The following is a 17,992-nucleotide window of genomic DNA, read 5'->3' on the forward strand; positions in this document are numbered from 1 at the left end:
TTTCTAATTAACGAAATGCAATTTTAATGACTTAAATATAAATTAACTAAAACGGTGAAGTGTTTATTTCTATTTGGTAATGATATGAGATGCAAAGTCTCGATAAGAAAATGAAATTCATTTTAAACTAATAATCATTCCAAGCATATTATTTTATAATGATTTCAATATATATTATAAATGCACAAGTAAATGAATAAATAAAATACTTTTTATATGTGAATGAACTTTGATTTCTTTAAAATTAAATCTAAAAATAATTCTTCATATGAAGTACTAAAAAATAGATTACTTAATTAATACACAATATAATAACTGATACTTAATATCAGTATTATATTATTAATTTATTTTTGCACGAAAGCAGTTGATAAATGCTAAAACTGTTTCATAGTTAGTACTAAGCTTGAGTGGCATATCGGCAAACTTTAAAAAAATTAAAGCACTTAAAAGGTTAGTCTTCAAGTTGGTAACAATTAATCTGCCAAGTGTCGATTACGATAATGTGACGCATATTATGAGCACTAATATGTTCAATAAAAACTGTCTAAGACGCCATATTTTAATATAATATACATTCAAATTAATTTTAATAAAAATAAATACTTTGTTAAAGAAATAATCTAAGTTCACTGTGGTCTTCAGTAGTTTGAAAACTTGTTGCCTTATCTTATTTAAGTAAAAGATTGTTATATTATTTTTAATTATTAAAGTCATGCCATATAAAACATTTAAATCAAAAGGTGTTAAAAAAAGAAGATGCGTTTAAGAAATTATCCAATAAATTTTTTTAAGTGTATTATCATATCAATTACTCAGTGCTTAATATGGCTAATGTAATAAAAAGTCGAAATAAACACAACTTCTATAACTCTTTTTAAAATATATAGGTGGCAAATTGGAAAAGTGTCTTCTACATATTTCATAAAATAGGCTATTATATGCTATAAATAATTAAAGTGTCTTAGTTAGACAGAAACTAGAAGATTCATTAAATACATATTTAAAATTGCATCTAAATAATAGTAAAAAATAAATTATGATGACCTTTAATTAAGAAATCGAATATTTTACAAAGTTTTAGTTAATTAAGTTGAAAGTTATTATTATATCAAAGAGTAAAAACAATTTTTTACATATTTTATTTAAAAAATTGTATATTCGACAAAGTATTAGTTATATAAATTGAAAGTTATTATTATACCAAAGATTTAAAACAATTTTTTACGACGAGTTGCACACTAAATTTTGATTGTATAACCAATGGCCAACTTTAAATATGATTAAGTATTAATTAATAACAATGATTAAGTGAAGAAATTCTACTGTTCAAATTAATATTTACAGCTTTAAATAGAAGTTAAAATTAAACACCTTGTAATATTATATTATTTCCTTAAATTAAAGTTAACAGTCAGATTTTTACTGATTTATTCTGAGTCAAAGTATATATATATTAATTGAAATAATTATTACAATATAAGTATTTTTATTAGTTAACAATGTACTTGGACTAAATATCTAAAGCTGTTAAAATATTTTTGAAAAAATTTATATTTTAGCCGTCGGCTTATGATCCTAAGATTCTAAAATCTTTATTATCTCTAAATCTCTATTCTTTCACATATTAGGTAAACTATAAAGTAATTATTATTATTTTATGCACTTTTATTTTTTAAAAATAATGAATTATTAAATTGAAAAATAATAAATTGTAAACATATTTAACTTACATAAAATAAAATAATTATTGTTGTAATTTATTTATTTATTTTAAACCACCGCTGAAGTTAACACAAACAAACGAATTCATTTTATTTAATTGCAATGAACTTACAAATAATTTATTATCAATTATTAATTTATTTATGTATTTACAAATTGTTATTGTTTACTTATTAGAATATTTATTTATTTAATTTATTTTTTATTTTATTTATGTATATGCAACAGAAAAGCTTTTATTTTGCCGCACTTCCAAAAAGGACTGATACATTTTCGATTGCTGCGCGCCTTTTTATACAAAAATTTGAAATTGTAGAAAGCAACAACAAATCAAAACGTAAATAAACCAAAACCAAATAAAAGGAATTATTTGCGTTGCTTTTGCGCATAAAAAGGTGCGAATGTGACTGAATTTGTGAAACAGTTACGTTTTGCTGTTTTCTTCCTCTTATTACTTTTTTGTGCTTACCAAAAACAACTGTTGGAGTATTTGTTCTACATGGTATGTTTGTTGTAACGGTGAGTTGGGTGATTTGTGGGTGGTGAAATGCAACAAACTGTTGCTGCTCCTTTTTTAACAATTTTGTATTTTAGGGTAACGTAGTCTCACAAACACTTAACTCCTATTTAAAAATTTAAAATAATATTAATTTATTATAATTCTAAATAGAATTAGTCAAATTGAAAGTTTATACAACACAATAATAATATTGTGATCGATTTTATTAAATTTAATAAATAAATTTTATTAATAAACTCGTTATCTGCAAACTCAATGTGCTCAGTAAATCTCTTTTTGCAGTATTAGGAGTAAGATTTCGTAGCATTAAATTGAGAAGGTATATAAATATTAATAAATCAAATATAATTATATATTTATTCATTTAAATAATTAGTAGTTAAAAGAAATAAGTAAGTCAAGTCACTATATTACGACAAAGAGACGAAAATATACAATATATCGTTGTGTTATTTGTAAAATTGATAATCTTCAAAATTTTATTTCATTAGGACGAACGACATCCTCAGAGATCCCAAGATTGATCCAATCAGAAAATACATAGAGGATAGAGCCCTGAAACTATTTACGAAAACTGACAGGCTTACCAAAACCGGTTTATCGAATCTCAGAATAGGGGCAGACTCCTCGGGGAAGTATGCAGATTTGAGGTCACTTATTGCTTAATTTGATAAAGTGATTAACAATAAACCAGTCAAGGCGTAGAGATGGGTTATGAAGAAACCTCGTAGTTAATAGAGAGTTAAAGCGCTCAAGTGCACTGACTCAACATAATAATCAATTTCGAAATAAATATTAAAAAGAAATTTGTTATTTTTTGTTATCACAACAGTATTTCTCTCTGAGCTTATGCAAGCAAATTGATTAATTTCTATTCCTAATCAAAATTAAAAAATATTAAAACATGTCACATTTTATATATGAGAAATTATAACAGATGATTTATGTACGGCATTTCGACATATTAGAAATATTATTAACTTCCTTCTTGGTATGCATCAACAAATCCATCCTCCCACCCAATTGCAAGCCAATAATATACAATTGTACATCCCTAGACTTCAAATGTCCTGATCTATTTGATTCTAAAAGGATCAAAGGATTTTTTGAACAAAGTCATTTTCTCCCATATGAACTATGCGAATCACCAATTGTAGCCTATATCTTCTTTGAGGTTGATAGCATACACTTCTTCAACATTTCTCCATAAAATTTTTTCTTAAGCACGTTTGAAAATTAAAAGTGGTTTTTTGCGAATACCCAACTTTCCAACTCGTACACGAATACTATTTAGTTCGTAGTCTTATACAGCAGTAGTTTGGATATTAACATATAGTAACAAAATATTTTAAATCCACTTCAAAACCAGTAAATAATAGGATTTCTGAAATAGAAGTATGCGGTCATACAATCATGAATATCTGTAATAAACAATTTCAAAAATGTCAAAGTTTTAAACAAAAAAAAAAAAAATACAGTTACTAGTAATATTACATAAATTACTCTAGATCTCTAGATCTATATTATTTTTTTAATTCATTTTATACGTATATATATCCGTATATATTTAGCAAAATATGAATATAGATTACTTTACGTTTAAGTTATATTTGTATATACAAATGTATGTTTAGTAAATTACTTCTTTAATTAATCCTTTAGAACTATGTGTAAAACACGTAGATTATTTAATTTTGCTTTAGATGATGTGTTTATCATTCGACGGTCGTAAGCAACTGATTATTTTTTATGTTATTTTTGAACCGAAAAAATCTGTGCTTATGGAAACATTTCGTATTTACATCTTAAAAATACACATATATTTAAAAAAAAATATTTTTTTAAAATCATTTTTAGAGTAGTCGTATGAGGACATTTTTATAATAGATAATTTAATTTTATTATTTATGAACTTAATTTTATATTAAATATTTTTATTTTCACAATAATTAATTAATTTTTCTTATAACAATAATTGAAATTTTAAATGATAATTCACTGATGTTGTCTGTTGTTTTTAAACTTTTGAAGTCACCGCACTCAATTTTACGTTCGTTTCAGATCGCCGTGCTTTACCTTTTGAATTGAATTCGCTGCGATATAAAAAAATTATTCTGTCAAAGTGTGCAAATGTGGTTTCATTTGCTCAATTTTTTAAAATTATACGAGCGAATGTATTTGTGTAATTACTATTTGGTACAAGTTTGTGTATATGCATATATATGATATTACATTATAAATTATTTTTGTGGTTTATTATGTTGCGTACTTGATTTCAATGCACTCTTCGGATCTAAATTATTACTAAAAAAAGATTGAGTTAGCAAATAATGCAATTTCTTCTCTTAGAATTAAAATCATATGCCCGCATTATATAAATAATTAAATTACAGTTCTTAAAATTAATTTTCTGGTTTAACTTCTTTGCTATGCCAACATTTGTAATTCGTTGATGATTTAATTATTAAAATTTAAATTTAAGATTATAAATAAATATCGTAACAAGTCAATAAAACATCTTACAGGTTGATATTTTATTAACTACAATATTAAAATGTAAAAGAGTTAAATAAAAGTATAAGTCACAAAAGTTGCTTCACATTATTTTTTTATTAAAATTACCATAATTTTTAATAAAAAAATTGAATTACCAAAATGACAAAACCTTAAAAGTAGCATCGAAGGATACCGAGTCTGTTAGTCCTGACCAAAGCATATATATTTATATATTATTATTATATTATATACAAATATATTAGCATGCAGTATATTTCACATTGAAATGCTTTGACTTCGGTAAGTGATTTGTTTATCCTAGAAACCAGTAAAAATTATAAAAATGGGAATCCATTTTCAATATTTGCCGGAATATTATGTGTTATATCTTAAAGTCTATATATTTATTATACAATCTGAAAAATTTAATCTAATTTTAGTTCATTTAATATTCTTTATTATTATGTTGACGCTAATTGAGTCAGTACATTTCAGCACTTTTACTCTCTATTAACTGCGAGGCTTTTCCATAATCCCTCTTTACATCTTGACTGGATTATTTTTTATCACTTCATCAGACATCAGACAATAACTGACCTCAGATTTGCATACCTCACCGAGGATCCTATACCCATTCTGAGATTCGATAACGCAGTGTTGGGAAACCTGTCAGCTTTCGTAAATAGTTTCAGGGCTCTATCCTTTATATATTTTTTAATCGGATCAATCTTGAGGTCCCTGAGAATGTCATTCGTCCTAATTTACCATGGTACCTTGAAAAGTGTTCTCAGAGCCTGGCTTTGTGCAATTTCTAGCTGGTGAATAGTAGTATTTGAGACCTCGCTGAACGCTACACATCCATATAGAAGTGATGGTCGAATTATTTGGTTACCTATTAGCTACGAATGTATTTAAAATAGTGTAGTATTATCAGTTTAATCATTGTTTTGCATTGTTTGAAAATAATTCTAACCAATAAAAGACACGGATCACGGATAACACGGATAACAACGACAATAAAAATAATAGCAAGAGCAACAGTGATGTTTTAATTTGTAGACACATGCTCACATACGGGTATTAAAACAGCAATAAGAATAATAATAATAATAACAGCAGCAGTATAATATATGAAAATAAAAGAATTTAAAAGAATTTAAAAAAATGATTGTTTCTAGAAGAAAACAGAAAAGAAACAGAATAAACATTTTTAAAAAACTCTCAGGACCAATTTTCAATGTGAACAATATTTTCTTTTTATATTTATACTATCACATATTATAGTTTTATATTTCTGGGATTATTTTGTATTTAACAAATCACACATACAAACGATATTTTATAAATTTACCAAATTAAATGTAATATCACATTTGATTAAGTAATTTTGAATAAAATTCCTAAATATCTGAAGTTTTCCGCAATTCACGTTTATTATTGTCTACTGACATTTAATTTAAACTCCAACCTACGCACTTACTCAATGCATAAATAAAAGTACATATTACGTGCAAAATTTTTCAATGATATATATAAACATTTCAAGCAAAAAATATAGATCAAAAATTCTTCTAGTTGATTGCAACTGTCAAAAAGAATTAATTGTTGATGTTGATGTTGCCTTTGCTTTTGCTTTTGCTTTTGCAATATGTTTATATTTCAAGTACAGTAATTATCGTAGATTGTACGGAGGAAGATATAAAAAAATGAATTTATAATTTGAAGATCATTTGCTTTACTAATTATGGTCAAGTATATTGTTATTTCCATTTTTGTAAATCAGTTGAACCTCAAAAATATAGGTATGCACATTATATTTTTATAGCTAGAAATAGTGTATAAAGTTTAAACTATTTTATAATAAATTCAACCGGATCTGTCCTACAAACGACGATCACTAGTAGTTATTAATATAAAATCAAAAAATTTAAATTTTATATTATTCTATAAAAAATTTTTATTACTAGTAATAGGCATCAATCGAAAATTAATTACTTAAGGAACACTCTGCTTAATTCTTTAGTACTACCTACTTGATCATTTAAAAACAACTTGTAAATTTTGTATATTTAATAATTTTTTTTAATATAATCAGACTTTTTGACCACAGTTATATAGTGGTCATTAGACATATATATTATATATGTCGTTTACTTTAATCAATCTGGCTTGTTAGTACCGATATATTCGCACTGAATCGGTATTGCTTTACTTGAAGCAACTACCTAATTAATGGAAGTTTGTCTAATTTTAACCAATAGAGTCTTTTAATCTGACAATATTCATTATTTACCCAGGCTTTCATTACAAATCCTGGATTTACGTTTGTTTTCTTTTGTTTACAAAAGAAAAAAGAGGTTGTAAAGCCGATTAGAGATTAAGTTGTAGCTTGGATGGCGGGTAAAATTACAAAATTCATACCGGAAACTGTAAGATTCAGAAACCGTTGTTATTGCCTCCATCTGAAAGGCTGTGTAATCGTCAGGCAGTCAAAACAAGATGTTTGGCTTGCTGTTTTACCAAAACATTGGGCAGCAACCAATGAAGTATCGTGAAAATCGATTTCGTTAGGATGGTGCAAAAAGCCCCAGTAATTTGATGTGCGATCATCTTTCTCACTTTGTCAAGAAGCCTTATGAAATTAGCCTTTTCAGAAATTTGCTTTAGTTCGACGTAGAAGTTTAACCTAGAGGAGGGGTTAAACCAGAGGAGGGGCAGTAAGTAGTAATATTATAATTCCATTTTAAAGACTCCCAGATGTCACCACTCTTTCAAAACATCGTGTGGCACATCTGCATTAGCCTTAACGCTGATTCTTAATTGCTCCAATAGTTTGAGTACTACATTCGTTGCAATATTTCAGAGAAAAGTAGAAAGAAAGCCACCCTGTAGCGTTTCACAACAAACCACCATTCGAGATTAAATTAATTCAAAACAAAATATGTACATGCAAATTCTTTCAATGCCTTTTTTGAATTGATTTTATGCAAATTTGATGTTTCAAGTTATATTAAATGTTTTAAATTAAAAATCTCAAGAAGTAAAGCTTTTGATGCGTACGAATTCCAAGCACTGCCGTGTCTAATTATTATTAATCACTTAGATAATTGTTATATATTTAACCTAAATTCTATATTAATACAACATATTCTATTAGGAAAACATATTCTATATGTTGCCCTAAATTCTATATTATTTTCAATCAAATGTTAAAACCTCTTGAAGCATTTTTAATCTGATTTTTCTTACGCCCTGTATTTGTTGTGTGACATTTGAACAGCTGATTAGATGCAACCGAATGGAAGTGGTGTTCACATTGTTATTAATTTAATGTCGATAGAAAATGCAGTTAACAACAATAAAATTGTTTGAAATTACCAAAATTTCGTTTTTTAATAAAGCAGCAATTAATAGATTAACGGTCGCAAACATACGAAGTTATGCACTAGCGGCTAATAAGCAAACTGATTCCAGTATCGACCAAAGTTCTGAACAAGAGCGAACCAAATCATCTGTGGCAGAACAGCGTCTGATGAATATTGCAGTAATTGGAGTACCAAATGCAGGCAAAAGTACATTTATAAACAACTTAATTCAGCATAGAGTAATATTTTTTTTTATATAAAAGTGAAAATTTTAAGCAAATATTTCTCCTGTAGATTTGCCCAACTTCATCTAAAGTACACACAACGCGTGATCTGCATAAGGCGATATATACAACTGGTAACACACAATTGATATTTTATGATACTCCAGGACTTGTAACAAGTAGTGAAATAAAAAAACACAATTTAAACAGCTCTAGCAAATCTTTTAAGATTTCCGCTTATAAAAATGCACTTAAACAAGCAGACATAATAGCAGTTATGCATGATGTGTCTAAAGCATTCACACGGAAACAAATCCACACTACAGTACTGGATACATTAAGAGCTTATCCAAACGTTCCAAGTTTTTTAATTTTGAATAAAATTGATGCTTTAAAGTCGAAGCGTGTGCTTCTTGAATTAATACGCATACTTACGAACGGTACTCTATCTGGTAGACGTAAATTAAAAGGGAAATCCGATGATGCAAACAAAGAAGAACTTGTGAAATCTGTTAAGAGTACAGAAAATTGGAGTCATTTCAAGGATGTATTTATGGTGTCATCACTAACAGGAAGTGGTTTAAGCGATATTCACGTATGAAACTATTTAAGTATACATTTATAATAAACGTTTTAGAAATGCTTTAGCTTTGAGTCGTATATTGTAGCAGGTAATTATTTTAACTTTACTAATATAAATATTTTGTGTAGGATTATTTATTGAACATGGCTAAACCTCAAACATGGAAGTATGCAAGCGATATATATACGGACTATACACCAGAAACTTTAATTGTTGAAAGTGTGCGTGCACGACTATTAGATTATTTACCACAAGAAATACCATATACTTTAAAAAGCGAATTAGAATATTATAACGAAGAAAACAGTTAAGTAAAAGTAGAATTTAATTATTAAAATTTAAATTAATATTTAAATAATTTATTTGAATATTTTTAGATATAATTTATGCATCTGTACAAGTTTTATGCCCGACAACACGTTTAGAACGTTTAATATGTGGTGAATCGAATGGCAGATTGAGACAAATCACAGAGCGTGTCACATCAGATTTAGTGGAAACTTTCGGAAAACCAATTTCACTTACCATTGCTACACATAGTCAAACAAAATAATGACATTATAAATGTTTTAATCATATTGTTACATAATAAATATGCTATAATAGTTTCAGATGAGCTACTAATTTATCTATTCGTTCAACTGTGTCTGGCCCCACGCCTAGTACAGTTGGAGTACCTGGTGCTAATTCTGTATGTCCTGCATCTTTTACTACAGCGGCTACAACATTGATGTTCGCTGCCTGCTTTTGCAATGCAATAATGTCTTCATAGGAATTAATACGTAACACAATTTTGGGTTGACCGGTATATGTCCAAGCATTCAACAATTGCTGTTTTGCGTTATTGTTTTGTGCTTCTTGATAACACATTATTGCTGCATGTGCACACTGTGCTGCTGTTTTTCCTTTGGACATCTTGATGTCACCACGCACAACAAGCGCCAGTTTAGTGCGCGGTGTTAATGGACCATTAAAAGCACGTTTAATTATGTTTAGTAGCATGGTAGATATTTATGTTAATATAGTTTATTTAATATGCGAATATTTCTGTGATTGCTGGTCAATGTATTTCTGCATACACTGTTTGAAATCTTTCACCCTGTCTTGACAACTGCGCCAGTCGCCAGTTTCTGCAATACACTCTTGTACTTTATAATGCAGCTCAATGCAACCAGTTTTTTTGAGCATTTCTTCTACAGGATCCGAGTCTAATGAAACTGGCATTATTTGTATTAATTATTATTCGCAAATGTCAATTATTGACAAAATTGAATAAAAAGCTCATGCTTTTATTTATAAACAGCTGTTTTCTTTTAGAGTTGCCAAATATGTTTCTAATAAATTAAAATTTTTATCTATATAATCAACTATCTATTATTATCGTAGAGTAATGTGTAGAATTTAAATAACATATGTTATTAGGTGAATTCAGAACGTTGGGTTTAGACATGGTACTTAGAACGTTGGTTTTGTTACAAAGTATTTTGAAAGCATGAAGTGACACAATTTAAAATTTTCAGATATATCTATATCATATTCGTTCGATTTTCTTTTTCAAAGTAATCCCTCATTTTCTGGCACGTATTCACTATAAGGGGGGAATGGGCACAAGTTCGAGTAATGTTGAAAGCAACCAATATAAAATCAAGTTTACATATGAAATAATTTGATTTTTATGAAAACACGAAATATATGAGTTGTAATAACACAAGAGTTATTATAGGGATACATATATAGTAATATATGCCAGTTTCTGATATAAACAGAGGAAGGTTATGAAAGCGTTGACATAAATCGCGACTGGATTTAAGTATCAATTATGAAACTTACTTTATTAAAAAAATCTAACAATAACTATTGTTATCTTTCAATAACTCTAGCTATCGCCATTCCACCTTATTCTGCAGCATCTTACCAACCCTTTGTTGACCTGCTTTCAGAATATCTTTTATCCACAAAAACAATTACAACAAACGACACGAAATAATAAAAATTCTTATTATTAGAATAATTCCTTTAATAAGAAGAATTGTCATTATTTTGTGTCGTTTGTGGTTATTGTTGTTATAGCTAAAAGTTATCCCAAAATCATATATATAAGGGGTTGGCAAGACACTGCACAATAAAATGGGATGGCCATAGCTATATATATACCTCAAGAAAGCAGAGCTATAAATCCCTAGAGCTCACATTTGTGTGTGCATTTGGCAAAGATAACGAGTGACCGACGTGGAGAGATGAAGAGTAGAGATGCTATTGGAAATAGACGTATACATGCGTGACAAGTAACTGTTACCTATCGTTTTCCTGACCTCAATCATGTTATTCTCTGTGTTCTGCTATGAACACTGTTTATGAATATTAGTTCAGGAAAAAAGTTTTAATAATGTTTATAAACTGCTGTAAATTGTATTATACACGGAATTCTACAGACAAAATATATGTAACGTATTTATAGCAACCAATTAAAGTTGTTTTCCACTAGAACTTAATTTTTAAAAAAACTGACCTTTAAAATTGAATATTAATAACTATTAATTTTTTGTTTATTTTATCCTAATAGTTTAAAAATTAAGTCTAAAGTGAATGGACCCTTAACCTTTTTAAAATTCAGTATGTTTTTACTTAATAATACCCATTTTTTGAAGACGTGATTATGTATAAGTACGAACCTGTGGTGCAAAAATTTTATATTAGTTATTTAAGCAGATCATCCAGTTTTCAAAAAAAACATATTACACAGCTTTAGTTTTTAGTAATTTTTTTGAAAATAATATTTGTATTAAATAATATGTAAAAATTAACAGCTATTAATTTCATAAAAATATATAATACGCAAATAAATCAGTGCAATATATAATGTTTTCATAGAATTTTGAACAAGAGTACATCAATTACAATTATGCTATAATGTTATCACATATCCAACTTGTTTGGAATTAGAAATATTTTTTGAGAATCTTTTTTTTTGTAAGTTATAATCAATCTATGTAGTAATGACTAAAATATTAGTAATTAATCCAAATATAAGTGCTTGTTATAACAATACTTAATGAAAAATTTTTTAGTTCACCAATTCACAATTATCTTGTCGTTGTCCTGTATGGAATAAAAGTCCAAAGTCTTCGATATATTGTCTAGTTGAACCACCAAATCTGGGTATTTAGTATCAGCATATGAGATATGAGGCATATTTAATAATTCTAAGTTAAAATGCTTAACAATCAATCCCTGCAAAGTTTGAACAGTTATTACACGAGGTACTTTTTTCTCCCACATTTCTCCAGTTTTCTTATTTTCAATTCGTAATTTTATTAAATTGGATTTTTTTGCATTAACGATCGGTATAAACGCTGCAGCCGAGCCATATTCTTTGAATACAAAAAAAATTACATAGAGTATGCAATAGCACAATAAGTATATCGAATAACAATGTATACGTATAGGTGCATATTTAATTGTATACTTTATAAGAATTGTGTACTTACTTTTAATTAAAATTTCGTACGAGCGATGCTTTTTGTAAAATTCATGAAGTGTCTCATTAGATTTGCTAGCTTGAACCCACTCTACAGCATATTTTTTCCAAGTATCATATTCTGCACCCCGCCTTTCCTTCGGGTCTATTTTTACTTTATTTAAAACATCCAAATTCATGATCATACTAACCGCTTTCGAAAACATTTCATCAAAGCTAGACTTTAAGTGCGGAGTCTTACTGAGTTGACGAAGTTTTGGTAATTTGTCCAATTCATTAAAAGCATCAGCCTTAGCAATTATATAAATTTTAATTAATATTTATTTATATTTTAGTATACTTTATGACATACCTCATTCCATATAGGATTATTAAATAAATTTATATTTTCTAATTCCAAAAATATATTTAACTTCTCGTTTGATTCACAATCTGGTAACTTAATTTCTTCAATTGCATTGTTCATTATATTCAAACACCGTAATGTCGTAATGTTGCCTAATTTACAAATTTGTTTAAAATCCACTAGCTTAGTGCAATGTAAATCCAATTCTCTGCAATTATATAATTATATATATGTAGTAATATTAATAAGCTGTTTTAATTTATATTTATTTACCTTAAATTTTTGAATATGTTTTTGCAATTGACTTCACTAAGTTCAGATATGGGATTCTCTTGCAAACTAAGTGATTGAATTTGGGGCCATAATTTCGCTACATGTAGAACATCAACCCAATTAAGACCACAGTTTCGCAGATTTATGTGCTTTAGATTTCGAAAAGCAGGCTCCAAATCATTAATTTGTTCATTCCTCGGCAATTGTAAATAGTTAGAGCTAAAAAGAAAAATTACTTCAGTATTAATTGTCTGCATTCATTTAGATATTTTATAAAATAATTTCGATAATTTGTAATTTATAAAAAATTTTATATTATACCTTAAATTCAAATTTCTTAATGTTGATATTTGAGCAACAATGTCTGCGACAGTCTCCCAATTCCAGATAAGTGTGCGACTTAAATTTAAAGTAGTCAACGAAGTAAAATCTTTCAAACACCCAGGAGAGTTTATAGGAGAGTCGTCTACACTTATATCTGTAAGTTCCTCAAATTTACTCTGCTTGCGCGCAATTTTTTCCATACCAACAATTTCAAATAATGAAGCATTCAAAGATTGTTGAGCTTCACGTATTAAATTTTGATCCAGACTGTGTGATGTGTAGCCTAAATAGCGTTCACGAGCAGCTTGTTCAAGTGTCTCGAATGGTCCAACTTTAGCGGGTCGCACAAAGCTACCCGCAGTTGGGTGTTGAGTTTGGAAATAATGTTTATTTTGGACACATCCACTATGCTTACCACGATTGAAATCATCCCACTCAATACCCAACCACGTACCAGTCTGGCCGATGACCTATAACAAAAACAATCACAGTATATACAATCCAAGCATATGCTACATTTAAGGCTTACCTCTCCCACATATTTAACGGTACCACAGTTATTTCCGATTTTTATTCTAGAACCAATTGGAAATTTTATTTGGGCCTCATCAATTATGCCTACCATTTTTTTTTATTAAATTTAATCCAACAATTTGACAAATAGTCTTTGTGAAACTTTAACTTGCAAAATAATTACAAAAAAATATTTAATAATGATAAAATGACCACGCTTTCAAAAATATTTTTCTTTAATTTAAAATAATAGTTTTCCAAGGAGATGCTTTTAATTTTTCATTATTAATAAACAGCACAATTTGTGTATTTTGATAATAAGAAAAATATTACTAATACAGAATATTCACAATAGCATTCACGATGACATAAAAATGACACCATTCGTTAATATGGAGGAACTGCCATAAATAATATTTTAATATTTTGAAATTTATTAAGAACTTAATAAGCCATTTCATATTTTTTATTTAACATTCTAAACTAGTGTTGAATTGGTAATATAATAAAGGCTACAAATAATTTTGTTTGAATGTCAATATTTAACACAGAAAATTATGTATAATAAAACCTGCTGCCTCGAATTATGCGTTGTCAAACTGAATTACACGTAATTTTTCGGGAGTAATTTCAAAAATTAAAGTAAGTTTTCGATGAATCACAAAGTATTTTAGCACGAGTTTAGCTTTTTAAATAAGAATCAATAAAAAGTTTATTAGTAATGATTGATTGTTGTAAAAAAATTGTAAGCAAATTTGGTGCTCATAGTTCAATACCGTTTGAAAGCAATTAAACCATTTCAAACTACTACTACTACTATTAATATATTTCGCTTCACTTTGTATAGTATATTGAAGTATATTAATTAACTTTCGCAATTCACTCGCAAATTAATAACAATTATTTGCATATAATGGTTCTTAATTAGCAAGTTTTGCAATTATCTCTAATTTTATATTAATTACCATTTAATTTTCAATAATTTAATCTTATTTAATTTAATTTTCATTTAATTTTTATAATAATTTATGAACGGATGCAGGTTAAGGACGCAACTGCTCCTCTTCTCTTTAAAACTCTGGCTTCAAATGTATTTTCTATATCTGTCACCACTAAGTTGGTTGAGTTGCACCCCTGATTAGCATTGGTACGGGTCTGATCTAATCTCTGCATAGCCTCCTTATTGTAGATGCTATGAGGCTACATTTTACGGAAATAGTGCAAAGAAGAATTTCAAAGAAACATTAATTCCAAACAAATGCAACATTGCAAATTATCGAAATTTGACATATTTAACGAATGAAACAAAATGTAAACATACACAACTAAAACATATCAAAACAAACAAGAGGTAAGAATTTTTTAAAATATTTTTCTTTATAAATAATATATATAATTGATATATTAAGTCATTCATATATGTATATATACATATTTTTCATATACATACAACATATTTAATTAATAAAAACATGGATTTTATTGAATACTTACTTCTCAGTGTGTTTGTTTAAAGCTCAGCTGTTGTTTGTTGACATTTTACATGTTTATTTGTTAAACATGTAAATCTTTAGCCCCAAAATTACAAAAGTCTTTCTGCTTTTTAATCATTATTATTTTTTGCGTTTTCTTTTGTTTTGTTAATCTTATCGAAATACACAGAATTTTATCTATGCAAAAATCAATAAATTTATTGTTGCGTACAGTATAAAGATATTTCCTATAATTATTCGATGCAAAGAATATAAATGTCAGTAAAGAGTTTTTAATAAGCCGTATCGCGACTAGTCCTCATATTATATGATAGTCTTGACAGTATTTATTATACCTTTTGATTACAACGAAAGTGGGTGCAGAGCTATATCTCAGATTGGTAGTTCATATAAAATGGATCATTTGTGGAAGCGTGAACTAGTGATGGCTTTAATAAAAGAGTGGCGCCAACATGATAACTTGTATAACATTTCAAATCACAATTATACTCGCAAATATATTCGCAATCGTTCAATTAAAGCAATTTATAATGTTCTAAAAAAATCACAGGCGAAAATCACAATTGAAATGATTAAAAAGAAGATGCATACTCTGCGTACTCAATTTTGTAAGGAGCGGAAACTGTACATAGACTTTAAAAGTAGAAATACTTCATACGAAGAGTATGAGCCAAAATTATGGTGTTACGATTATTTAACTTTTTTGAAACCTTTTGCATGTGATACTGCAAAGGTATGTAACTAATTTAATAATATTGTCAATAAATACCCACATATCTGCCGTCATTTGTATTTCAGGCTTCAAATTTTATAGCTGACGATCACTCAATGTTTGAATATGAAAGTTCTGATGCCTCTCAACCGAGCAATGAGATAGTAAAATCAACGGTATGGCTACTTTAAATGTATTTTATATCTATTGCTATTATATTTTGTTTTTGAAAAACTTTAGGATGATAATAATGTTCAATTATCTGAAAGTAATACAAACGAAATCTCGATTAAAATCGAATCGGATGTAAATATTAATATACACTTTCATACCGAATTCTATGTTTTTAACTTGCTCGTATTTTAGAATGATATGCCGACAGATACTGAAGCTAATTATCAAGATGATAATGACTATCAAAGTGAAAAAGCAGAACCCAGTTTTAAAAGTAAAAGTTTAACAGCACCTAAGAAAACTTCAAATTGTATTAACAAACCTCAGCCTAAAGTGAACTACGTACGTATGCCATTTCAAATTATTACAATTTTAATAAAAATTTATGTATAAAACTTATTGTATTTCTGTTTTAACAATGTAATATTTTAGAATTCAATTGCAACTACTATACAAAAAATTAAAACAGAACTTCTGCACTTAGCTGATGACAAATATACCTGGCTTGGGGAGCATGTTGTGAACGAGATCTGTAAAATTGAAGATGAGTCTATTTTGGAGGATTGCATTAGTAATATACAATTAATTTTAAAAAATAGCCTTGCAAAAAGCAAAGAAGTTACTGAGGAAATTGATCCGTTTGGAAATGATATGAAGTAGCTTTCTTGATTTCACAGACGTATATATATCATAGTTCAGAGCTTCTACTAATAAATTTGTTATAATAATAAATTGCATAAGAATTAAAACTGCATTTTCTACATTTGTAACTAGAATCTTTTCTACGCAAGAATCTTATGTAATTATATATAAGAGAATTAAATAAAAATATAAAAAATACATTCCTTTTCCATCCAGTATTTTTAGGACAACTTTCTTATATCGTCTACCTAAATGTGCCTCATATCACGTTTCCACCAAATATCACAAATGAAATATAAACAAACAAAAGCTCTCCTAGAACTTTGAAAGAATTTTTTTTCACATAAAAACTCACATGCATACATCATAGTAAATGAATCTTAATTTCATTAACATACTATAAGTTGTTTTAACTGCAATAGAAACATGATATCAGGATGTCATTGTGAATACATTTTTCTGAATAGATAAAAGTTGCAAGTTGCTTAATCTTACCGAAGTTTATTGTGTGTTTAGTAAGGCGTTTAAATACCGTGTTTTAATTTTAAAGTTAAGATATATAAAATTAAAATAAAATTTTTTCTTAATTAAATTTTTCTGTTTCACATCATTTTTATTTAATCGAATATCGAAAAAATTATAAGATATGCTGATGTCTCGGTAATTCGTTAACTTGGTAACTTGATATTTTATCACCGAGTAGCCTGAATACTCAGAAATATATAAATATTTTTATTTTTTTTTATTTATTATTTACTTTCTTTAAATTTTATTAATTGTTTAAAATTTATAAATTTGTTTAATAATGATTTTGTGCATAATTATAACTAAAATTTGTTAAATTATTGTTATATAATTATTTATTAAATTTATATTACAATTTTTTAGTACAAAATTGTAATTAAATTATTAATTTACAGAAATTTAAAAAACACACGAAACAAATACAACAAGAGAAACGTCAAAATTAATCTCCGATGTATAATGTAAACGGTAGAGATATAAAATGCAGATTAATTTAATCTCCTTCCGTTAATCTAACAATGTAAACCTATTATAACTTTACTAGTGTCTTTTTGAAACTCGTTCGAACAGATCAATTGTACAGTAACACGAAAATTAGA

At 27.5% G+C, this 17,992-nt stretch overlaps 5 protein-coding genes across 6 annotated transcripts; 2 read left to right on the forward strand and 3 right to left on the reverse strand.

Annotated features, from left to right (window-relative positions):
- The first annotated feature begins 8,027 nt into the window (after positions 1-8,027).
- On the forward strand, positions 8,028-9,526 carry LOC119681129 (GTPase Era, mitochondrial). The gene is made up of 4 exons (XM_038094227.1): positions 8,028-8,345; positions 8,401-8,925; positions 9,042-9,219; positions 9,291-9,526. Exons 1-4 carry the CDS (start codon positions 8,085-8,087, stop codon positions 9,464-9,466), a joined length of 1,140 nt encoding a protein of 379 aa, XP_037950155.1. The 5' UTR covers positions 8,028-8,084; the 3' UTR covers positions 9,467-9,526.
- Positions 9,467-9,939, reverse strand: LOC119681130 (peptidyl-tRNA hydrolase 2, mitochondrial). Its single transcript, XM_038094228.1, has one exon. It carries the CDS (start codon positions 9,913-9,915, stop codon positions 9,511-9,513), a length of 405 nt encoding a protein of 134 aa, XP_037950156.1. The 5' UTR covers positions 9,916-9,939; the 3' UTR covers positions 9,467-9,510.
- On the reverse strand, positions 9,926-10,203 carry LOC119681131 (cytochrome c oxidase assembly factor 4 homolog, mitochondrial). Its single transcript, XM_038094229.1, has one exon. The coding sequence runs from the start codon at positions 10,135-10,137 to the stop codon at positions 9,940-9,942; it is 198 nt and encodes a 65-aa protein (XP_037950157.1). The 5' UTR covers positions 10,138-10,203; the 3' UTR covers positions 9,926-9,939.
- A 1,465-nt stretch (positions 10,204-11,668) lies between these two features.
- On the reverse strand, positions 11,669-15,476 carry LOC119679330 (tubulin-specific chaperone E). Its single transcript, XM_038091618.1, has 7 exons — positions 15,342-15,476; positions 13,864-14,015; positions 13,332-13,804; positions 13,011-13,229; positions 12,744-12,945; positions 12,402-12,681; positions 11,669-12,284 (listed from the first exon to the last, which is right to left on the reverse strand). The coding sequence occupies exons 2-7, from the start codon at positions 13,957-13,959 to the stop codon at positions 11,983-11,985; spliced, it is 1,572 nt and encodes a 523-aa protein (XP_037947546.1). The 5' UTR covers positions 13,960-14,015; positions 15,342-15,476; the 3' UTR covers positions 11,669-11,982.
- An 80-nt stretch (positions 15,477-15,556) lies between these two features.
- LOC119679331 lies at positions 15,557-17,034 on the forward strand. Of its 2 annotated transcripts, XM_038091619.1 has the most exons (5): positions 15,566-16,073; positions 16,139-16,228; positions 16,293-16,358; positions 16,419-16,568; positions 16,659-17,033. In XM_038091619.1, exons 1-5 carry the CDS (start codon positions 15,648-15,650, stop codon positions 16,884-16,886), a joined length of 960 nt encoding a protein of 319 aa, XP_037947547.1. In that variant the 5' UTR covers positions 15,566-15,647; the 3' UTR covers positions 16,887-17,033. The 2 variants fall into 2 exon arrangements, with proteins under 2 accessions (XP_037947548.1, XP_037947547.1); XM_038091620.1 differs by lacking the exon at positions 16,293-16,358 and having other exon boundaries at positions 15,557-16,073; positions 16,659-17,034.
- The last annotated feature ends 958 nt before the right edge of the window (positions 17,035-17,992 follow it).

This window comes from Teleopsis dalmanni, chromosome 2, assembly GCF_002237135.1.
Source record: "Teleopsis dalmanni isolate 2A chromosome 2, ASM223713v2, whole genome shotgun sequence".
Taxonomy (NCBI): Eukaryota; Metazoa; Arthropoda; class Insecta; order Diptera; family Diopsidae; genus Teleopsis; species Teleopsis dalmanni.